At 32.9% G+C, this 25,038-nt stretch overlaps 4 protein-coding genes across 7 annotated transcripts; 3 read left to right on the forward strand and 1 right to left on the reverse strand.

Annotated features, from left to right (window-relative positions):
- The first annotated feature begins 1,394 nt into the window (after positions 1–1,394).
- LOC108691614 (putative RNA-binding protein Luc7-like 2) lies at positions 1,395–11,178 on the forward strand. Of its 2 annotated transcripts, XM_018199455.1 has the most exons (5): positions 1,395–1,608; positions 1,806–1,900; positions 7,634–7,732; positions 9,649–10,409; positions 10,693–11,178. In XM_018199455.1, the coding sequence occupies exons 1-5, from the start codon at positions 1,548–1,550 to the stop codon at positions 10,769–10,771; spliced, it is 1,095 nt and encodes a 364-aa protein (XP_018054944.1). In that variant the 5' UTR covers positions 1,395–1,547; the 3' UTR covers positions 10,772–11,178. The 2 variants fall into 2 exon arrangements, with proteins under 2 accessions (XP_018054944.1, XP_018054945.1); XM_018199456.1 differs by lacking the exon at positions 1,395–1,608 and having other exon boundaries at positions 1,826–1,900; positions 5,983–7,732.
- A 1,181-nt stretch (positions 11,179–12,359) lies between these two features.
- Positions 12,360–17,307, forward strand: LOC108691609. Of its 3 annotated transcripts, XM_018199450.1 has the most exons (8): positions 12,360–12,757; positions 13,117–13,278; positions 13,356–13,582; positions 13,672–15,490; positions 15,572–15,670; positions 15,814–15,848; positions 15,932–16,473; positions 16,580–16,653. In XM_018199450.1, the coding sequence occupies exons 1-8, from the start codon at positions 12,678–12,680 to the stop codon at positions 16,580–16,582; spliced, it is 2,967 nt and encodes a 988-aa protein (XP_018054939.1). In that variant the 5' UTR covers positions 12,360–12,677; the 3' UTR covers positions 16,583–16,653. The 3 variants fall into 3 exon arrangements, with proteins under 3 accessions (XP_018054939.1, XP_018054937.1, XP_018054938.1); XM_018199448.1 differs by having other exon boundaries at positions 15,932–17,307; XM_018199449.1 differs by lacking the exon at positions 15,814–15,848 and having other exon boundaries at positions 16,002–17,307.
- LOC108691610 (39S ribosomal protein L42, mitochondrial) lies at positions 17,222–18,205 on the reverse strand. The gene is made up of 2 exons (XM_018199451.1): positions 18,075–18,205; positions 17,222–17,687 (listed from the first exon to the last, which is right to left on the reverse strand). The coding sequence occupies exon 2, from the start codon at positions 17,685–17,687 to the stop codon at positions 17,334–17,336; it is 354 nt and encodes a 117-aa protein (XP_018054940.1). The 5' UTR covers positions 18,075–18,205; the 3' UTR covers positions 17,222–17,333.
- Positions 18,206–19,059: 854 nt separating this feature from the next.
- Positions 19,060–21,088, forward strand: LOC108691525 (mediator of RNA polymerase II transcription subunit 19). The gene is made up of 4 exons (XM_018199300.1): positions 19,060–19,746; positions 19,883–20,039; positions 20,380–20,479; positions 20,720–21,088. The coding sequence occupies exons 1-4, from the start codon at positions 19,560–19,562 to the stop codon at positions 21,002–21,004; spliced, it is 729 nt and encodes a 242-aa protein (XP_018054789.1). The 5' UTR covers positions 19,060–19,559; the 3' UTR covers positions 21,005–21,088.
- Positions 21,089–25,038: the final 3,950 nt, after the last annotated feature.

Genomic DNA, 25,038 nt, shown 5'->3' on the forward strand with positions numbered 1-25,038 from the left:
GGTAAGCCCGATTAACAAAAAGACAAACGAAAACGTCACATCCACCGTTGGATATCGAAACATGATAACCCAATACTGTATTAAATAATACAGTATTGAGTAATTCTGTTATTTTTAATTTCGCTGTGTGTTAAAATATAAATCAATCTATTTCTGTATACATATAAATTAGATTCAAAGTAAATATTGTCCATATTAATGAAACGAATTTAATAAATAATAAACTAAATTTGAGACAAATTTAATTTTCTTGATTAAATTGTTCAACTTCATTGCTTTAATGACTCAAATTAATGACATATTGTAGAAGCAGTGGCGATCTATAAAAAAATTAAAAATTATTAAAAATAATTAAAAGTGGATATAATTTGACATTATGAATTTAATAGTGTACGTTAAGAATTACAAATAATCTAAATATGTACGTAAAATTATCAAAATACTTAATTTTCTACAATTTTATATATAAATGTAAAGAGATGAAAAAAAGCTTATTTTAAAACCCTGATTTTGTTATAACTGTTATAGAGACTATTTGTAATTTAAAGATTTTATAATTTAGGGAAATATTTACATTTATCTGCAGACAATGCTGCGATTATAATAGTCGTGAAAGTGTAAGTTTTAATGTTGAATATTGTACACGGAAGTGTATAATTTGATTTAAACTCTCGAGGGGGGCCGCCGGTCATTGCACTCCAACGTGTTCGAAGTCGCTGTACAACCCCTGGTTTAAATACCGTTGGAACTTTGTCGGCGTAAATCCTATGGACGCTCTCCTCTCTTTTTCTCCCTCTCTCTCTCTCTCTCTCTCTCTCTCTCTCTCTCTCTCTCTCTCTCTTTATCTATTATTAAAATCTTGAAAGAATCCTAAATCCACGTGCGTTAAATTTTAACAATTTTTATAAATAATTTTATCAACAATATTTTTGCATATAAAATAACAAACAAAATAAGATAAAATAGAAAAAAGATCTTTTTTGTTTTCTTTTGAGAATAATTCTTTATTTCAAACACTTCACCCAAATGTTACAATGTAATTAGCGAGAAAAATTGATATCGGTCTAAAATGACCGCGATTGATTCGTATTACATCTATCACAATCTATTAAAAATTCCTGCCCTCTTCTGCCGACAAAATGGCAGACGCATCGATCGATAGATCGCCCGTGATGTCGATTCTCTATTCAATAGCCAATCAGAAGGCGAACATTTTGCAGCAACTTCAGCGTGCTCACCGAACGGCTGTATTGACCGAGACGAGTCGCGCCGTCCAAAAGTTCCGCGCGGGACAGCCAATCGTTACGTCGAACGTCATGGAAACAGCCGTTGACTACGCAGTGGCGCTGCAGTTATCGAAGGCGGCGTGGCGATCGGAAAAGTCCTCTGCCTCTCTGGCTTGAAAGTTCGCGAACGCGAAGACCGAGGTGCTATGCGCGCTTAATGCGTGCAATCGGATGGCGTGGCTATACGATTTACTTTTGATTTAAATACTTGAGCTGTGTGTCGTGCATTTGAGAGGTTGTACATACCGACCTACACGAAAAATGACGGCGCACGACCAGATGCGAGCTATGCTCGACCAGTTAATGGGCACAGGACGAAATGGTACATACATTATCTCGCTTCTTACATCATTGCGACATGTGGCTCGCGGAGTGAGTGATAACGAGACGAGTGCGGGTCCGAGTTGAAAAGCGCGAGATCGCCGGCCATACTTGTTAACAATGTAGCACCCTGTCCTTATAAATACGCTTATTTCCCCGATGTCAAATCATCATCGTTAACTTTGAACTTCTTTCTAGGTGAAAATAACAAATTTCAAGTGAAATACTCCGACTCGAAGGTCTGCAAGAGTTTTTTGCTGGCCTGCTGCCCCCATGAAATCCTCTCATCGACGGTGAGTATAATATTCCATAATGCAGCGAATTCAAACACGAATGACACACCGTTGGCACTATGCGCAAAGAATAAATGCATCCTGTATATATACATATATATATATACACACATACACATACACAACGTATACATATGGATTTTTGCCGATACTCATCCCCGATACAGACAGAGAAAATAATATTGTTATTTTTTGTCTCCTTCATTTTTTTGTTATTTCATAAATTCTGTTTTACACTGATTGCACGATCTATTTGCTCAACCTACGTTTTTCTAGCCAATATATTATCTATATTTTAATCGATGATACGGATTCCCGAAACTGTTTACCATTGCTATCTCATATATTTCTTCACACTCTTATAACCTTTAATTTTCCAATCAACTTCTTAACTCGAGCTATATGAGCTGAGGGTCAGTGAGTTCTGAACCCGGGACTTGCTGACTATGAAGCTTGCTGATGATCCGTATTATTGTACAATATTGATCATCTGGCTGCATTGAACTTCGAGATTGTTTGTTTTGAATTGTTTAAAGAGGGCATCAATATTATACCAAATAAGTGTACAATAATATTCAGTGTTTACTCTCTAACTTTTAGAATGAAAAATTTCATTACAAGGTTTCACTATTTAAATAATTATGATAATAGAATAATTATGAGAATTAAAAAAATAAACAGTAAGTTAAATTGAGATTAATTTAATTGAAATTAAGAGCCCTCTTTTTTAAGATTGGCACAATTTTGACTCTAGATATTTCAAAAAATTCAGAGAGTAAAGGCTGCATTATGTCCGTGTACTATACATTGGAGATTGAGGATTGCGAATTAAGGATCAGAATTTAATTTATGAACCAATCAGATAGTTTTAATTTTAATTTATCTTTTTCATTCTAATTGACTGAATTCTAATCCTCAACTCGCAATCCTCAGTCTCCAATGCATAGTATGACACGGACATTAAATCACTTTTTCATAGAGTCATCCATCACCTCAAGTCAATGTAATATTAACTACAAAATTAGTATGCAATAATAATGTGAATACAAAAAGTAGACCTAATCAGCAACATTAAAGAAAATATTTAAATATTTTTTAAATATTTATTTAATGTAAAAATATTAAATAGATGTTTATAAAATTTTTTGGATATTATATGCTGATTGGGGAGATGATTTTTTTACTAATTTTTAATTTTTGTTTTTTAATTTTTAAATATTTTAAGCGGAAATATATCATAAATAATGTATGTATAAAAATGATAAAAGTGGTAATAATATATTTTATTGTTTCTATAAAATTAATTTACTGTATTGCTAGTTCTATATTAATACTACATTAATGTTGATAGCAAAGTCAATAGAATACAGCATATGGAATCGTGTAATCATTTTTTTATGATATCTAGGCTCTTATTCTTGAAAAGAAATGTATATGAAAAACTGGGGAAATATAAATATATATACTATAATAATCTTCCTAATCTTCCATATACATTTTTTTTTAAATAGAGGTTCTGTAATTAATAGTTGAATATTCAATTTTATTTACATATTTATACACTTAATCATCAAACAGTCTGTGTGCACAAACACAAATAATATTATTGCTGTTTAAAGACATAAATATGAAATAATTAATAATTTAGCAGATTTACAAGAAAAATAAATAAGAATAATTTTTCTTGAGGTAATCAAAGCCATTTTTTTGTCTTGACAAAATTTGGAATTTATGCTGCCTTTTGCTGTTACGTATGTATATTTCACAATCTAATTATAAAGATTAATTTGTTCGTTAGATCGTCATTTCTTCCTAATTTGCCTCATTTTCCCTGATTGTGCTATTTGCTGTCCAGTGAATCAGACCGTGATCAAATCCATTTTAGTATAAAGGGCAATAAATTGATAATGAAGGTCTGTATTCCGCTTTACTACCACGGTCATAAACTCGTATGCACACTGACTTGTTTAGTACTGTGTGTCACACATACATATGTTACACAATTAGAATATCCCTTTGCATTGTACAAAGGTACACTTTCATTTAAAATCAAATAGAAGAATGTATGTAGAACTGATTAGCTGTTGAATGTAGAAGCTGAAGAGCATTTTTTTTTAGAATTATTATTCGCCCATAGAATTTAGACGAACTTAAAATAAATAGACGAGATAGATTCATCACGAACATTCCATTTGTTAGCGCTTTTTCTTCTTCATCTGTGCCAATCGGTGTGCTCACTGCTCAGTACCATACGTAAGCATTAAGTATCCGTAGATCATAAGAACGTCATTTGTATAGGATTTAATAAGCGAATTTAAATAAAAAGGGATAAGCGCCGGAAGGGGAAGCGTTTCGCCTTATTTATCCGACACGTACCTCAAGAATTGATTACGATCAATTCACACTGGATACCGTCGAAGTGCAACACGGGGCAGGCGTTTTTTAATCGTACTATTGTACACACACACGTAAATCCTCGGGCTTAGAACAGTCAAATGTACTTGGCGCGGCCTGGAAGTGCGGCCTTAAAGCGCGCAAAAATATCGCATTCACGTTCATATCGTTTTTTTTTTTTTTTCCAGACCGCAGAACTCAGTTTTGCCTGTTCTATTCCCCAGAACGTCACGTGCGGATCCATGTATATATACATATATCTAACATACTGAAAATACTGCAATCGCAGTAATATCAGGCAGCTGACTGTGGTGACTTGAAATCAAGACGCAATCACACATCCTGCATATATGCGGTCGATCGAGCAACACTTTTACTTATTAGTTACAACATACGCGGGATTAATGATACATGAACGAATTATAATTAATGTTCTATAGTACTGCTTCGCGCATTTCAGTGTCATCTTGTGAGAATTGATCACAGGGGTGTTTGCTATCTTTCTCTCTCTCACCTTCTCCCTTCTCTCTCTCTCTTTTTCTCTCGCATTCTCTTACACGTAGCTGCCTGAACCACTTCTCTGATGTCTCAATTTATAATAAGAGAGATCGATGTTCCAATATATGCAAACATGTCTTTTTATTGGAATAATAATGTCAAGTTGTTTCTATTATAAACTTTTTATAGTCTCCATGACAGGCATTTTAAAAGTTCTATTTCGCTTTATGCTCTTTCTTTCTTTCACTCTTTTTTTTTCTTTCTTTCTCTCTTTTTCTCTCTTTTTCTTTTTCTATTTCTTATTGTCAGGCAGCTACTAGAAAAGTTTCTTTATGCGACAAAATACTCGATTTAAGTTTAATTACTTTTTAATTTTTAACTCTCAATGTCATTTGCAAACATCAAAAATTATTTTGTATGAATAATTTTATTTTGTATAAATAATATTTATACGCGTATAAATGTCTTTATCAAGTTTTCTTATATTGGATAATAATTCTCTATCACGGAAGTAAGAAAAGTGTGAAGTTGGCAGTTAATTTTATCTCAAACAAATTCATTATCTCTGATTAATTTCATCTCTGATTAATTTTTTCTTTTTATTTCTTTCAGAATGAACGAATGAATTATTTCTTTTCATTTCACATCAATCTGTGTTCCTCGTTTTCATTTTTTCTTCAAGATTTTAATTAAATTCTTTTTGAGTACATAGCTTGAATATAACGAAAATATAAAGGAATGTGCTTCATTCTCGGAATGTCGCCTTTATCCTCAACCAACCTAAATTATATTCAAATTCAAATGATGAAGTACAATTCCAGTAGAATTGGCAAATATAAAGTAGTTAATACAGATTAGCAGTTTAACTTTCTAACATAATAAATATAATAATACCTTTTAGAATATGACATTTTGCGAAATAAAAGTCATTTAGATGGAATCAGATCGTATATATTATGTCGTGAAATTTATGAGAATGTATTGGAACGTAACAGCGAGAGATAGCAAACACTTCTGAAGGTCTCGCGGTATAATTTCCATAATGAGAAAATTAAAAAATATCGATAACACGATATTAAAGAGCAAACGAAGGCAGAACGTAAAAAAATATTTGTAAAACACGAAAAAATACTAACGGCAATCGCTCGAACGAGAAATATGCAGATCCACTAATGTCAACGTAACTACAGTTCTATTTCCAGAGTCTCTGGAAAAAGCAATTCCAATCAGATCCATTGTACAATATTGTTGCGAGTATTGTCCGCTCATATGTCCGTGTTGTACTTGTCACTCTCACACGCGCGTTACTGTAAGTACTGAAAACGAGAAGAGGACGTACGTATTACACCTACAATTTGATTTACCTTTACCATAATTCAAGTGCTAGATATACATATATATATGCATATCTATATCTATATCTATATACATATCTATATATATTAATTCGATACGAGTGACGTAAAGGCGGGCGGTTATCTCAGCCCCTCTACCGATTTTCCACACGGTGGTGAGGCTGAGTAATATGCCGAAAGAATAAATTTCCCAGAATTCCCTCGAAAAGGCCTGTAAACAGTGAGTCGGTGAGTAGCGTCATGCTGATTCATGAGACGATGTCTTAATGTCGCTTCTTACTAATAATGCCGTTTACGGCAGGTAGGAATGAGAAGTTTACTTTGAGAATGTGTGTGAGAAAATATATATCATCCGGTGGAAGTATGGGTGCAGGAAATGAAGCAGTGATCTGTAAGTAAAAGATTTGCGAATTGCCAAGTATACGACATTTAATCGCTGTCGATTTCATTTCTCGCGCGAGAGATTCATGTGGGAGAATTTTTCTCCATTCTAAAAGTGCAAAAAACAAGGAAAAATTTGTTTGCCTCTCGCACTGCTGCGCGAATTGATGTAGACTTTGAGATTAATGGAGATTTTTTTTTAATTATGGAACGCAATCTTAAGTTCAACTGCAACGATTAAAGAGGATTTTTAGCAAAGTTCTTTGGATTCATTCGCGTGTGAATAATTTAATAATATCTTTGGCAATTTGCAACATCCAAACATGTCTCGGCAGAGAAAATATGAGAGGTGGCATGACGCAGAGAGACGTGTGATTAGGCGGATTAGTACAACAAGCGCCAGTTCCATTAGAAAAATTTCCTTCAACCATTGGATGTGTACGTATTGAATCCGTTTTTTTTCTAAAAATTCGTTTAGCAGCCAACATAAGACACGGTTCGTGCCGTACGTAAAATAGTATATTAAACCATTATAGGCTGTAAGTTCTCTTTCGTAGAAAAAAGTGAACATTATGAAACTTAAGGTGTGTGCTGATTATAGCTTCATTGCCATCGCATTCTCGTGTCAGGCGGAGAACTGTTGCCACCCTGTAAGTGAAAACAACAAACTATTTATCTGTAAAAACTGCATTTCTACTTTTACACGCGATTCTAGATCGCCTGACGATCTCGATCGCTTCATTATTGTACGTTCTATCCTAGCCTGTGCAGGAAGACGAACTTACTGTGAGTTCACGTAAAAAGAATGAAAAGAACAAAAAATATAAGAAAATATATTGGACCGTCTTATCCTAAGGATATAGGCGATGTAAGCTCAGAATTTTTGTCGTATCATCTCTGTCTCTCTCCTAGATTATTGATTCGTGCTATTTTCCAGTCGCGGTATCGCGACCAAGTACGTTATATTCTTGTCAAATAAGAAGTTATCTCGTTAATACGCAATGTTGGGAAGGGTTTCTAACTCGTATAACGCATAGAATCGATAAGGCCCGAATACGAACGAAAGGATCGTAAATCTAATCATGATTTGGTTTGTAAATCGTAGCGCATGGACCTGGGAGAATGCCCCCAGATTCACGACTTGGCCCTACGGGCTGACTACGAGGCCGCGCAAAAGAAGAGAGATCACTTCTATGACATTGATGTAAGTATTCATTTTATTGCATTATTTTATTGGGAGTACAAATTAGTTCAGTCCGTTTCCCTAAAGATAGCTCCAGCTGTTGTGAATGGTTCACAGTGACAGCTGATTTTGGCGGTTTCAGAGAGGTTAAACATCTGCTAATAATATTCAGTTTATATCGCTTTTTTAAGGTTTATATCATAAACCTTAATTTTTACTGTGTTTGAGATGTTGAATTTTGTGTTAACCAAGCAGCATTTACGGGAGGTTTTGATTTTCTACTTTAATTGGAAGAAAAGTGCGGCTGAAGCCCATCGAACGCTTATCGAAGTTTATGGTGACACTGCTCCAACTGATAAATCATGTAGGGAAATGTTTCGACGTTTCAAGGATGGAGATTGGATCAGCATTGAAGACAAGTCTCGCTCTGGACAGCCAAAAAAATTCGAAGACAAAGAATTAGAGGCATTACTCGAAGAAGATCAGAGTCAAATGCAAGAGGAGCTCGCAGAATCATTGGGGGTAACTCAACAAGCGGTTTCTGTACGATTGAGAGCCATGGGAATGATTCAAAAACAAGGAAATTGGATGCCTTATGAACTGAAACCGAGAGACATTGAAAGGCGAATTTTTCACTTGCGAACAGCTGATTCAAAGACAACAGAGAAAAGATTTTTTTGCATCGGATTGTGACTGGAGAAGTGGATATTCTACAACCTCAAGAAGAAAAAATATTACGGTAAGCCCGGTCAATCGTTGTCATCGACCTTAACATCAACACCACGGCCGAACATTCATGATTCGAAGATCATGCTCTGTATCTGGTGGGACCAAAAGGGTCTTGTTTACTATGAGCTGCTGAAACCTGGCGATTCCATTACGAGCAAACGAGCGGTATCAGCTACAATTGATCGTGCATTGCGAGAAAAACGGTCGAAATACGAGCAAAGACATGATAAAGTCGTAAAAAAATATTTGGAAACGCTCAAATGGGATGTTTTACCGTACTCGCCGTATTCTCCGGACATTGCTCCTTCTGATTACTTCTGGGAACTGGTTGTTCCCAAGGATGCAGCAAGTCATCGGTTCACTTCTTTCGCAGAAAATTGGCTCCAAAATTGGATCGCTTCCAAAGATGAATCATTTTTTCGAAATGGAATTCGAAAATTGCCTGAGAGATGGGAAAAAGTAGTAGGCAGCGATAGACAATACTTTAATTGATCTGTTCATTCATTTTATTTGGAAATAAATGCACAAAAAACGGACCGAACTAATTTGTACTCTCAATAATTTTTAATATTAATTCTCCACCGGCAATGTTGGACTTTAAAGACACAGTCGATTTTTTGTATGAATTCTGATTATAAATAAATTAAAAAAGTAAAATACTATCCAACTTCTATAATAGTAAAAACTTGTTAAAGCTTTTATACAACTATTTTTTCAGATTTTTATAATTCGGAGTCATATAAAAATGTAATCATATAAAAACTGAGGTTCGAAAACCCAGATTGCGGATAAAAAAAAGTTCACATTGCTGACTGAGGGTTAAACGTTCAATATTATGTACAGAGTACATTAGGATCATGGTACACAATAAAACAAAGCAGTAAAACGTAAGCAGTAAGCGAATTGACCAATCACTGTAAAGTCCGTAACGTCATAATGTAAGTAGTAGCCAATCCAACATGTTGATTTCCTTACTGCTTATGTCTTATTGTCTTGAGTTTTTTGTGTGCCATGACTCTAAGAATTGTGTCTAAACTAAACAGTTATGACTTTGTAACTTGTAGACTAAACAAAACAAATGAATACTATTTTACAGAGGAATTTTATCCCGTTCACAATTTGCATTCAATAATTTATTTATATATCATCGAGAAATTCTAAAATTTCGATTAAACGAATTTTAATACTTGACTTTCTCGAATTTTCAGGCCATGGAACATCTCCAAAACTTCATTGCCGATTGCGATCGTCGTACAGAACAAGCCAAGCAACGATTGGCGGAAACGCAGGAGGAATTGAGCGCGGAAGTGGCGGCGAAGGCGAACAACGTCCACGTGCTCGCCGAGGAGATCGGTAAGAAACTAGCCAAGGCCGAGCAACTCGGCGAAGAGGGCTTTGTCGAGGAGTCGATGAAACTAATGGGCGAGATCGACGAGCTGCGCAAAAAGAAGAATGAAGCGGAACAGGAGTATCGAAACAGCATGCCAGCGTCAAGTTATCAGCAACAGAAACTGAGAGTGTGCGAAGTTTGCAGCGCATATCTTGGGATACATGATAATGACAGACGACTGGCGGATCACTTTGGTGGGAAGCTGCATCTCGGTTTTATCAAAATTCGTGAGAAACTCGCTGAACTTCAAAAAACCGTCGAGGAGAGGCGTAAGGAGAAACGTGAATCTCTGCTCGATAGAAGACGGGACAGAGACAGGGAGGATCGTGACAAAGACCGCGATAGGGACAGGAACCGCGGAGGATTGGGCTATAGGGATCGCGACCGCGATAGAGATCGCGACCGTGACCGTGACCGCGATCGGGACCGTGACCGTGACCGCGATCGCGACCGTGACCGTGACCGTGATCGTGATCGTGATCGCGATCGCGATCGCGATCGCGAGCGTGATCGGGACCGGGAACGTAGGGATAGCGGTAGGAGAAAGTCACGATCTCGCAGTCGCAGTCGTGGAAGAAGGTTTGTGGATTTCATGTTTTTCTGTTTGTTGTTTTACATTGTAATTAAAAATGTAGATCATCGTTCCTCTTTCAAATCTGAGAGAATTAAAATTGGTAAAAGTCCTTTTCAAAGTCCAAATGGTATCTTCCATGAGATCTGCTCTTTTTAACAAAACTTGTTGCTCTCTTCAACAACTCTTCAACTGAAAAGAAAAAGAGGAAAGACGAAGAAGTTTAGTTTAGCTGAAAAGAATAGGCCTACCGTCATTAAATAGTGTATTCGATATTTTCTCTTGTTCCAGATCAAAACGTTCCCGTAGTAGCAGTCACAGCCGTCGATCTCGTTCTCGTCGCAGTGGATCTAATGATCGTAAGAGATAAGGGACAAAATGTATAAGGACTATGCTCAATGGTTTCGTTTCCTTCCTCACACGCGCACTTTCATACATGTAATTTAATGTATAACACCAAGTCGCGCGCACGAGACATTTGCGCCGAAACGTCTGTAGCAAATGCGATACTCCATTTTGACATAATCTTTGTACATTACTTGTCATCCAATTGATATTTTAACGTAACCTACTATTTATGCCGAATCTATTTCTATTGAAATATGTCTTACATTTCTTTTAGATCTATTCTATATGTATAATCTGTTTTGGCTTTTAAAATAATTTTAATTCACTGTAAATAAGAAAGTATAGTTTAAGTACAACTTGTATTGGCAGTTGTTATATGTTTATCATATTTGAGCATATACAATAATAAATAGTGGCAGCGTATAAGTACTCGGCATTGTATTATTCTCCAGTTCAAATAAAATACATCCAATTAAGTTAAATCGTCATAAAAGCATTAAATTTTCAGTAAAAAAATAACAAAACTTTTAATACTAATTTCTTTTATTTTAGTAGTTATATTCCATATTACTAAACATTATTTAAAAAAAAAACCAAACTAAATTTTAAAATAGCGAATATTTTGAATTTTTGCGCGTGGATAAAAACATAATTTCATTCAGATAAAAGATAGTCTCGAAAAGTACTTAATGAAAAATTTACGACTTTATTGTAGTGTTTTAAAAAACTCTTGACATTAGCTATTAGATTCTGAAATTAAAAATGGGATGTTCCGTTTAAAAAAATTAATGACCTTGACCTTGACTTGACCTTGGCGCCACTACTCAAGATGTGATCGGTAAATAAATCTTTTTAAATCCTACAACTTTCATCTAAGTCATTTTTCTCAAAAATGTTTTGTTTTCTTTTTACTTACCTTATAATAGAGTGTGTATGTGTATATATATATATATATATATATATATATATATGTGTGTATGATGTATGTATGTATGTATATATAGCTGCACTTAAATGACTCATGCCCGTTTCAAAATAGATTAACTTTAATCTCGGTTCAACTTACTCTTCGTTTTATTCTAGTTCTAAAGATTAGAAAAAGAAATGAAATTGGTGAAAAGAGAAAGAAATTGGTAGAAATGGGCATTAGGATAAGAAACTGATAACATAGTACTAATTTTATGATTTATTAGTTTCATAGATATGTATATGTATTTCAAACTTAATAATATTCGATTTTCCATTTCTATTTAATCATCATTTTATTAAAAATTGTGATTTTAATCCAAGTTTGATTATCAATAGAGATGATAACTGCAGAGAAAAAAAATATAATTTTGTAATATATACAAGATATTATAGCATTACAAGATGCATACTTATTTATGGAACATTTATATGTATAATAAAAAAATCATGAATTTAATAATGTATTATAAATATTTATATTAATATAATTGTAAATTTATATCAATTGTCGATAATGTCAGTGTTCTTCAATTACCTCCGGTTTCTCGGAGCCTTTTTTTGAGAGGATGAAAATTTATCTAAGGTTGGTGGTCTTTAATAGCATTTCGTCGATGTCAAAACATTGTACGTTGACCTACAACTACGACTCAGTTAAAAGATGCGTAATAAACTTGCAACGTCCTGTATTTATAATCTTCTCCAAATTCGCCGTATATGTTTTTGTTACATGAAAGTTTGAATCTCGATTTGTTTGGAGCGATTCTCGAAAGTAGCGAACGAATTTTATTCGTAATCACCGGTATTGTTACTCTACTTTGCTATGTCGTACTTTATTGTGTGTAACAATGGAATAATATAAGAAAAGCAAACGACTGTCGCACTTAAATACGTACTGTTATGTGAAAAGTTTCTCTCTTGACGGATATTATTATATTATAACTGGACACTTTAAACAGATAATGTTGTCGACTCCAAAAACAAAAGGTGGCCTATTTTTGGCTTCATCCCTCTGCGATGGACTTGAGGACAATAATATAAGGTACAAAGTAATTATTAGATATATAAATTTCCATAATTATACTTGCTACTTTCGATTTCTTAAGAAAATATTAAAAGATTATCAACTCTTCGTTTGTAATCTGAATTTTTTGTTTGATATAAACGAAATTTTATTCTCAAATTTCTACATTTCTACTCAAATTTCAATTTTTATTAAATAAAGATTTTAACATTTGAGTTAAGAAATTGTTTGATCACGTAATGAGAAGTTGAAAAGTAATTGAATGACTTTTCCCACATTCTTTGAAAGCTTAGGATAATAAAAAAAAAGATCCAGACTGCAGATGGAAATAAAAATTGATTGGAGACGATTAATTTAACTTAAAAATCTTTTCTTAGGCAAGTTGCAACCCTTTTGTTAAATAAAGATGCAGATCCTAATGTCTTGATTCCAATACATGGAGTTACACCGTTTCATTTAGTTATCGGCAATGATTCGGAAGAATTCGCAGAAGAAGTGACTAAACTATTTCTACGTCACGGTGGCAATCCCAATGTGAGGTATAATCTAAATTATAATTATAATGATCTTTTGTATTTATGCAAATGCAAGTGAAACAAGTGCAATATATTCTTAGCTCAAATGATGGAATGACTCCGGTTCATGTAGCAGCAGCTTGGGGTAGAATAAACATATTGCAGTTACTTCTGGCAAATGGTGGTGATCCGTTACGTCTGGACAACGATGGACGAAGTCCATTTCATTATGCCTTCGACGGAAAATATTTTAATGTTGTAACGATGCTTGCAAATTATTGTGAGAGTACTCAAGACGAGGATGAACCAAAGTATAATATGATGTTGGGTAAGTAATCTTTACACTTACTTGATTCATAGATAATTTCGAATTACTATTTATTATCTTTGCTTTTAATATTGCTCTTAATATTGCAGACAAAGTTTTAGTTACTAATGGAGATGTAATCGCCGAATATGTTGCGTCGAAAGATACGGTATTAGATGAAGATGATATGGCACAGAAGAGTGAGCTTACCAATTCTTCCAATAAGCAAAACTCTTCCTCGATGATCGTAGTTTCAAACCGTACGCTAGATATATGTGCTGCTATTGAAACTAAGTACAAATTATCAAATAATTCAGATGAATGCTCCTCTAATATTAATTATGCACCAACTACTAAAATACAGAATAACGTTTTGCGAACTGGTAAGAAAGAAATGCCGAATTGCTCGTTTGTCGATCTCGATTTTGACTTGACAAATCTATATCTTTTTAATGTGCAGAAAGAAAAGTGCCTTGTCAGTCAAATTATTAATCATCTCTCGTCATCATTAACAAGTAGTTGCACTATTAACGAGACTTTGCACAATAAAATAAACAAACAAGAGGAAAGCACTATTACAACAAGCAATTCTAACACGTCATTTAATGACAGACTGTATTTAATGAAAGATGTAGGTGCACGTTATAAATATCATAAAAAATCAAAGAATTCTCCATATAAAATAAAGAATAATAAAGATATTTTAAAACCTATAACTTCAAATATGAGAAAACAATATTCAAAGTATAGCAGACAAAGCACTTCCAAGAACAAATGCAAAGATATCTCCAACAAAATTTCTTTAACACCAACTCGTATATTGGATAATTCCATCATCAGTATGTCACCGAATTTTAATACACCTAGTCACAGAAAGAGAAGAAATGCTTGTAGATTTCCATTAACATTATCGCATATTTGCAATGATTCTATTGTTAGCAAGTCGCCTAATTTTACACCGGTTTGTATGGGAAAGAAAAATTTAACAAAGACGTCACATGAAGATTCCCTGAATGTATTCAAGAGGTACAAAATTGAGATGCAATATCCTGAATGTAATTGGTATAAAAAACATGTAGCTCAATCAACACCAAGAAGAATTAAGAAACGATCGATATACAAGTTTCATTCCGGCCGAAAAAGATTTAAATCTTATCGATATGAAAGCGATGTCACTTCTGATGAATTTATTTCTAATAATATATTAAAGCCAATTGATTTAAATAAAACAATATTTTCTGATACAACTCGCTACGATATTCTAGATACGAGTAGTGAACATTCATTATTAAATTTTAATAAATCTATAAAAATAGAACAACAAGATCAACATAAAAATAATTTGGCAGTAAAATTGGATGAAGAAAGATACGACGAGACTGATGTAACCGATAATAACAGTGATGCAAATCTTTTAGATGCAAATAGTTTTAATCAAATTGAGAAAGAGAACGAATCTGTTAGCAATTTTAGCAATAATAAAAAATATGCCAAACCTAGAAATAATGAAATAAACATCGAATTTATAACAATCAGAAAAAAATTTATTATTGATAAAGCACTGGAAAAAACAATAGACACTAATATAAAATCTACATGTACAACTGAATCTGATTCATTGCATAAGGAAAATTTCGTAGATTGCGTTGATTGTGATACTAAGAAATTATTAAATGAAGATTTAAATATGAATATAAGCAAGACTTGTAATTTACATACAAAAAATTGGTATAATGATAGGTTTCACTTATCTCCGTTATATAAATCGCCTATAGAAAATAATTCACTGCCTGCTACAAATTTACCTATACAATGTAAGAAAAAAATTTATATACTCGGCTCTCAAAAATCATATTCCTCAAGAAGTATCGATTTTAAGGGAACAGAAGGTTTATTAAAAGCAAAAGAATTAGACGTGTGTAATGATTCGTGAGTATAGCAGTATACTTTCAGTATACTTTCAAAATGACATCAATGAAAAAATAATTACTTGATTGTTACGAATTTTAGGTCTCTGCTTTCATATGTCAGTGCCCAAGAGTATAAATATGAAGATCCAGAAGAAGGTGTAATTTTATTAGAACGGCGACTTTGTGTTATTCCATTTAGGTGAGTTAATAGGGTATAGTTTATAGGTTTATAAGTGAATTATAATTTTTACTTTTATTTCACAATCTGTAATCTGTTAAGTTGAATCATTGAATCATTGAATCTCTACAAAGAAAAAGTCAAGAAATTTATCAATTTTTCAGTTCTGATAGTGAATATGTTAGAAGCAAAATGTCTGGTAAGCTACAAATAATTTCAATGTCATTGTTAAATATAGGATTATCATATTGATAGAATTAAAAAATAATTTGCTTATCACAGGTATTTCAAGTACATCCACTTCTCAAAATTTACCAGAAGAGATACTGTTTATCGATGATGTTGCTCTTAGACAAGAACTTAGGCAGCTTGGCGATCAACCTGGTCCAATCACTAATACAACTAGACAGCTCTATCAAAAACGTCTTTTACGTTTAAGAAACATCAGGGATGCTAATTCTATTTCGTTTATACCAAATCGGCAGAATTCTCCAAGAAATCAAATTTCAAAGCTGAACAAAATCAAACCTTATTTGGAGCTTGGAGATTGGTTAAATCATCTGGATACTTACAGAAGTATGGAGAAGCAAGTATTTCAAGAATTTTTATCACCAGATCCATCTCGGAGATGGCGTGAAGGCACATCAAAAACATCTTTCACATATCTGCTGCTAGACCCGCGTATAACGCAGGATCTGCCAAATCGCAGTGTTCATCTTACAGAATCAGAAATTTGGTCGATTTTTCTTAATGCTGTATTTTATATTGGAAAAGGCAAACGTTCCAGACCTCTTGCTCATCTCTATGATGCTTTCAAGACGTGGGTGGGTGGTGATAACAGTACAAATAGAAAAATCAATTGCATTCTCAATATATGGGACAGCGATTGCGGTGTGATCTGTTTGCATATTTTTCAAAATATTATTCCAGTAGAGGCTTACACAAGAGAAGCTGCCATGATAGATGCGATAGGAAAAGAATATTTGAAAAACTCTATAGGTGGGAAATACTATGGTATCGCAGCAACGTGGAGCATGCAACAAAAACAGAAATTTGGTAGATATTTATTATACAAAGCTTTACAAATTTTTATGCACGAGGGAGAGAGTCAGATTTTCCCTTGCCATTTATAGTACAAGCAAAGTAAGATAGATGTAATATAACAAATAAATTTTAATATCGCGCTAGACTTTATCTATATAGATACAAGTGTATTGTATATTAATTTTTTAATGCACAGATAGAAATGTGACGACATAGTATTTTTATTAATTAAAAGTTTGCAAAATATGTAATTATGTGCAATTTGATAAAGTAAATAATATATAGAAATGTGTACAAATACAGTATATATTCAGTGCAAAATTAGTGCTTCGAATTAAGAGAGAAAATTAAGCTAAAAGTAAAACATTAAAATAATGTATAACTAATAGTGTAACGTAATTGCCTGATAAAAACGTGTATTTATTTAATTTATAAAAAAATGTAGAATCGTATTAAGTGATATTGTATTTAAATTCTAAAAAAAAAACATTGAGTATATATGTAAGCAATTATTCATACAGACATAACAATTATTTTTGTACATTTATTAATATAAGTTTTGCAGAATATAACTACATATGTAAAGTGAATTAAATACAATACTTTTTCACCAAGAAACGTTTTGGATTCTTGTCAAATGTTACAAATATGGCCTATCAGGTTCCGTGTCTTTTGCTTTCTTGTCTCTGGACCTAGGATACCATTTGTGCTTGGTAGTATATGTGACTTTCGTTAATTCTTCTACAACTTGATACTCCTTCTTTTTCCTAAACATCTCAGTAACTTCTTTGTTTCCGATACGCAGTACAGAAAAGTCGGGCTTTTCTTCAGGCAGAGGTAAGGAACACTCGTAGGGAAATGTCTTCTCTGGATGCCAGCAGACAACCATGCGATCGTCCTCCATAAATATTACCGCTTCTGAGGGTAGAGTACTGTACTTAGTGTGTCTCATAGAGCGGACGCAAGCTTGGATCGTGCGTAACACAGGATTCATCTGCCGTAACAAATCGCAATCAATAAACATATAATATGAATAAACTTATTTATTACTTAATTATACTCTATATTTTAACTCATCAATAAATAATTGCCTAGTTTACATCGTGCACTTGATACAGGTACCAATTAGTAACTTTCTATTAAATTATTTTAATTTCGGCGATACATGTAAACATATACATGATATGTGTATTTAATCAATTTTGTTGTATATTGTACCAATTTAATTCATCATTCTTTAAATATATTGCTGAAATTAAAATAATTTAATTATTTAACTAATGAGCTTGATTAATCGCGCAACAGCAATCTTTCGTGATAATATTCTGTAAGTCTTTAAATAATAATTCGCGATTTATACTTCACAATGTTTCAGTCTTGCCTTTCAATATTATATTTTCATAGATTTTTCTGAGGATGAAAATTCGACTTGAACATCTGATTTTAACCTCAAATCACTACGTATTTCGATGTGTTAATTGTGTACGAACTGCTTTTCTGTAAAAGCGAAAATTTGATTGGATACTATACTGTCGCTTTCTGCCAACATTTCTTCTTTAGACTGATAGTTCATAAATTCTTATCAGGATGTAAAATTTATTGTATATATTTTTAATATATATATGTATTTGTATAACGGGAATAAAAAAAAAGAAATAACATACTTTTATTCCCTTTCAATCAATTATTAAATTAAAATTGCATTTCAAAATGAATATTGTACAATTTCAATGATTTAAAACATTCAAATTCATTTTCTAGAAAGTTTTGTTGCTTTAATTGTTGTGTTGTAGCAAATAAGCGATATACATTATTCTTATATTGTGGTTTTTAGATTCAAGATCATCTTATTAGGATATAAAGCGGAGAGCACAGATTTTTAATAACGCATAAAACATAAGGCTTATGTTAAGAAAATCAACCAATTAGAGTCCTTTATTTTATGGAAAGGAAGGAAATAAAAGACTTTGATTGGTTCATTTTCTTATTCCTCATGTTATGCAAAAGTTCTCCACTTAATTCTAAGATATCATAAGCCAATGGCTGCGTTTAGCAGAAAAAACAACTTTTGCAACTCTTGTAAAATTCTTGAATATAATTATACATTTAGATTCAATGAAGAACTATGGGCAAGACCAATCATATTAAAGAATTTTACAACAGTTGCAAAGCTGCTTTCTCTGCTGAACGCAGCCACAAAATACTGCTTAAACGCGTTCTTGCATTTCAGTATTTGTCTCCATAGTCTCCATGCATGACAGTCATTCGTCAGCGAGCTTTCATGCGCATCCGCACGAAATACATATGATGGCGAGGGCAGGTAGAGAGTAAAAGTGTAGGAGGAACGAGTGGAGTACGCGGCACTACGCGCGTAACGGCTGGGAAAACAGAAGAGTCTGTTGCGTCAAGCGAACTTGATTACTTGTTCTCCATAAAAGAGCATTATCGGCTAGCGAGAGTGACGGAGGGAAGCATGTTAGCAGTGGATCGTCAGTGCCCCGATACCTGGTCGTCATCTCTTTAGCGAGATGTCGTAGAGACCGGTGTGGGAGTCATGAAAGGGGAAGTCTGAACTGTTGATATACCTTTCGCATTGCGATTTGAGCAATCGTTTTCTTACGAATGAACCTGATCGATGTCTGATACGTTCGCGTCGCGATGCAGAAACTGCAGAATGAAGTAATACGGTTTGCTTAGTTTCTAATCGAATCAGGTGTCGAGCTAATGATTCAATTCGTTCAACGAACATTCAAGATTCGCCGGTTATAAATAGTCAAATTATAAATTATCTCACTGTTCCTTTGTATCCGGAGAAAGTGGTTCTTTATTACTTTTGGTGAAGGTGTGATAAACTAAAGCAGCAAGGATGATGATGGGCGATCAGTTTCGAAGTAAAGTGGAACAATATTCACCGAAGTCCTCGCCAAGAGGAGCACGGTCTCCAGTAGTATCTCGTCAAGATTCTACAGGAACACTAAAGACAACCATCTCCCTTGGGAAAAACCCTTCCATAGTTCACAGTGGACCATTTTATCTGATGAAAGAACCCCCAGGTAACGAGAAAGTCACGAATATAGATAAAGATCAATATGTACAGCATGTACAAATTGATTCAAGTCTTTTTATGAATGAGATATAATCTTAAAAAAGTAATTAGTAAAACTTAAAATTATATATATTACTTTTTAGGGGAAAGCGAACTGACTGGAGCAACAAATTTGATGGCCTATTATGGCCTGGAACACTCATATAGCAAGTTTAGTGGTAAAAAGCTTAAGGAACAGCTATCATCTTTTTTACCAAATTTGCCTGGTATTATAGACAGACCTGGGCATCAAGATAATAGGTAATTTAATTTAAAATTAAAGTAAATAGGCTCATATGATACATTGCAATGCAATGTAATTTAACTAGTGGCTCATTTCGAGCTTTTTCAGGTAATTTAAAAATTATATTAATAGACAAGAATATATTAATTTAAAATACAAAAACAAACATTAACCTAATATAATTAAAATCAATTATATTACGATAATAGTGGACAGTGTCTTGCATGTTTCATTCTATTATGCATAAATTTTGCCTGCATGATTTTAAAATTAATTTAATTAAAATTTTTTTTCATACAAGAATATTTAAATATCATACGTGTTTATTTCACATTTTGTTCTTTTTATCTTTTTAAGCTCTTTAAGATCGGTAATTGAGAAACCTCCCATAGGTGGTAAAGAACTACTACCTTTAACGAGTGTACAGCTTGCCGGTTTTCGATTGCATCCTGGTCCAGTAAGTATTTTTATACATTAAAATATATATACATAAATAACTATTAATATATATATGCAGAATTGAATATGCATATAAATTCATGAAATGTTTAAGCACTAAGATTCACAAAAATAGAATTATTTTTCTTAATTAGTTTATTCTTTTTGGTCTAATTTGAATTATAAATAATATATATATATTTTTCTAAAATAAATAATATGTGTGCAAAATGTTAAGATACGTAATATAATTTTACAGCTGCCGGAACAATATAGATATATAAATCAAGCCCCTCAGAGAAAACACAAAAATAAGCATAAGAAACACAAGCACAAGCCTGGAGAAGTGCTCAGTGGACAGGAGACAGCTACAACGGACGTAGGTGGTTCCGATACGCACGAAAAGAAACATAAGAAACAGAAAAGACATGATGAGGAAAAGGAAGCTAGGAAGAAGCGAAAGAAGGAGAAAAAGAGAAAAAAGCAGAAACACAGTCCTGAGCACACCGGCAGCCTCACACCGTCTCAGCATTCCAATTCGTGATCTCTAATCTGTCCTTTTCAATTCATGCCAAACTTTTGATCGAAATCTAAAAGAAAACATACGATATGTCAATACGATTAAAATATACACAAAATATATATATATATTTATTTGTGCTAGGACTGTAAATATATTATGATATACCCGCATTAAATATTCTACGAATAATAAATAAAATATTCTACGTTTGTACAAATAATTTGGATTCGAAATTCGCAAATTGGAACAGTCGAATAGTTTATGAATTAATAAATTTGAATTATTAATTCATATGAATTAATAATTTAAATATACGAATTAATTAATTTGTATACTCACGAATATTCGGATTAATATCATATTTATCAGTTCTATCGATCATATTTACAGTTCTAACTTGCGCATAATATACATATATGCTTATTTTTTGATATTATTAGATTCGACGAGGAAGAAAACTATGTGCAAATTATATGTAAAGTATACATTGTATCATAAAGTAATATAATCTTTTTCGGAAGATTATATGTAGGGTTACTTTTAGATTATATGTAGGGTTACTTTTAGAATCGATTTAGACTTATAAAAAGCTTAACGCTTTATAAAATTGTTTGCTCAATCTTCCTCGTTGTTTTGCACCAAACGAATGTTACAATTACATGCGTTACGATGGAAAAAAAAACGTTTCCGAGCAGAGTTCAATTTCGTTAAATCTCAGCGCTAAAATGACAGAGCGATTAATGTATGGTGTTTTATTTTCGAATGTTTTGTAAGTGAAATTCAATCGTTGCAATTGATTTTTAGTTTAGTGTAATCTTTTTTTTACCTAATCGTGCAGTATCATTAATGTATATATTATGTTTTCGTAATATGTTTCGTATTATGTTTGCATACTCGAAAGTTGCCTGTATCAGTGAAGGGGAAGTGTAAATTATAACCGTGTGTAATAAAACGATCGTATACAGGATACACTGTAGATCTATCGATTCCAGATCTATTATCGATCGCTTATGTCACGTTATAATTGTAAAGTCCATATTAGACTATGAAGATTACGAATTGGAAATTAAAATTCAACCAAAACGAAATGAAACGAATTAAGGCTTTCCAAAAATTTACAGTTTACGTTACTATACATTTTCAGCACTGGCAGTAAATTTTGGAACAGCCTAAATTGAAAATTATCTGATTGGAATTTTAATTTTGAATTTGTAATTCTCAATCTCTATTCAATGCATAATTTGATATGGGCGATTGTGTCGAAATTAAGGTGTAAATGTATCTACGAGATAGAATTAATGGGAGATTGTAAAGACAGAATTGTTCGGATGCATTGCTGTTCTATGTAAAGTGATGTTGATGATTACGAAGTTCATGAATGTACAATACACATGTTTTAAACCTGACGCGATGAATTTAGTGAAGAAAAAAAAGAGATATATTGGAACGAGAACATTCGAATCTAATATTTATAGCGTGAAAGGGAAAGAATTAAAATGATTTCGCAATAGCAATTAATGTATCGTTTTTCATTCCTCAATTATCTTCTTTCATTCTCTCTATAATAATGTCAACATTAGACGAACGTAATAAGCTCGAATTGTCTTATACCTGTTTCTAATGTAGATAATGGGCTATTCCAAAATCTGGCTAGTATTGAAAATCTATACTACATGAAACGTAAACTACAGATTTTTAGCGCTGGCAATGAATTTGGAAACACAACCTTTTAAATTTATAGTCTTAATTCAACTCATTCTTTATCTTTTTCTAGGTCTAAGAATTAATTTCTATTAAAGTTAATCGGTAAAAACAACGAAAGTCTGTTTTCTATAATAGAATTAATATATACTTTCAGAATTTAAAATGAAAAAGATATATGTTTAATATTTGATAAAAACGAAAAAAAAAAGTTCTAGTTTAAAAAAGAGACTCCTATTATCCTACTTTTTGCTTCATTTTTATTAAATATTTTTTATCAAATATCGTTCTTTTAAATGTACCTGAAGATTCTGGAGATAGCAAGAACAGAAATGTACGCAGCTTTCGAGAATACATTACCTTCTAGGATCATCAAAATTATCAGTGAAATAATTATTTTAGCATAAGAATTGAATTAAAAATCGCGTTAAAATTCGAATATTTGAAAATTCAGTAGAGCTCATTTCAGCCCATTCATTAGATTATAGGTTTGTTCGCGTTGTTTGTACTTTTTGCACTCAGCATTTTCGCTTTGTCCTTCTTTAACGTTCGAATATATATTTATTTCCTTTTATTATGTGTACAACTTTGTTTCCGCCGTTTTTTTTCCGAAATTCTTTATTGTAAAAAACTGGTTATACATTTATGATTCAAAGTATTGTCCATCGCTGGCCACTACTTTCTCCCATCTTTCGGGTAGCGTACGAATCCCGCGTCGAAAAAACTGGTCATCTTTTGAGGCTATCCACGAATCGATCCAATTTTTTACTTCTTCATAAGATCGGAAGTGCTGGTCAGCCAGGCCGTGTGATCGAAACAAGTGATGATCAGAGGGAGCAACGTCTGGAGAATACGGCGGGTTGGGTAGAACTTCCCATTTCAACGTTTCCAAGTATGTCTTGACCACTTTCGCAACATGGGGTCGAGCATGCTGCAAAATCACTTTATCGTGCATCTCGTTGTATTGCGGCCGTTTGTCTTTCAATGCTCAGCTCAAACGCATCAATTGCGTTCGATACCGATCGCCTGTGATTGTTTCAGTCGGTTTTAACAGTTCATAATACACTACGCCGAGCTGGTCCCACCAAATACAGAGCATGACCTTGGACGTCAAAATCACCGTTCTTGAAGCGTTGAAACCACTCACGACACGTTCTTTCACTAATAGCTCACCATAAGTATTTGAGAGCATTCGATGAGCCTCAGCTGCAGATTTCTTCATATTGAAGCAAAAAATTAAAACCTCCCGCAAATGACGAGAATTGGCTCGTAAACTGACATTTTCAATCGAGAATAACTTTATGATGCAGGCACAAATCAACTAATGTTTCTATGGGGTTATGTTGACAGATGCCCAAGTTTATTGTATGACGTCTATGATCTATTTATTTCGACCACCACTTACCGCTAAAGCCATCTATAGGAAAACGGCGGAAGCAAAGTTGTACACCTAATAAGTGCAAAAGTTTTTAAGGATTTCAAGCCACATGAACAGATCTTTTGTAGCTGCACCCTTGATGAAAAATTCTGAATTACTTCTGAACTAGTGCGATTAGTTAAAGCAGAGAGAAATATGAGAGAGGATATAAGGATCTTTTTCCTGCAAAATGTTCTGCACATTACTGCCTTCTGAAAAGTAGACGCAAACTACATAACAATATCCATTTTTTTCCGGTGCTTCTGATAAAAATAGATCGTTGAAATAGTTAAAATCTCTATTAATTTGATAGATTTATTTCAATGATTTACTTCCATCAGGAGCATCTGATTTATTTCCATAAGCATATACAATTTATGATAAATATGTATATACAACTTTACAAATACTTTTTAGAAATGTCAAAATATACGTAAAAATCGTTTAATAATTTTTATATACTTATAATAATGATGAAAATTAATCCAGAACACAAATGACCAACGTATATATGTACCCAAAACTAAGATGTGCACTAAGAATTAAATAAAATTATTTAAAGTACATATTTAAAAAAATATATGAAAGAATTATATAATATTTATTATTTTAAATAACTATATTTCTGATCGATTTATTTCTTATGTAATGTTTAAATAATTTCCTGAATCTATTTTATATTTTTTATTTTAAATAAGTCGTAACAGAAAGTTATTTTATATCAAGCCATAATCGGCATTATATTAAGTTTAAATAAATTTTGAAACACAGAATAATTTATAGCAATAGTAACGTCATAAATTAATTTTTTAGCTGAATTAAATTAGCTGAACTAAATTAAATAATTAACAAGATATTTAAATCCAATTTCTTTCAGTCAAAGTGCTATATTGAGCGCAAATTTCACAATATTTAAAAAATTTGCATGTATTTTTAT

This window comes from Atta colombica, unplaced genomic scaffold (genome assembly GCF_001594045.1).
Source record: "Atta colombica isolate Treedump-2 unplaced genomic scaffold, Acol1.0 scaffold47, whole genome shotgun sequence".
Taxonomy (NCBI): domain Eukaryota; kingdom Metazoa; phylum Arthropoda; class Insecta; order Hymenoptera; family Formicidae; genus Atta; species Atta colombica.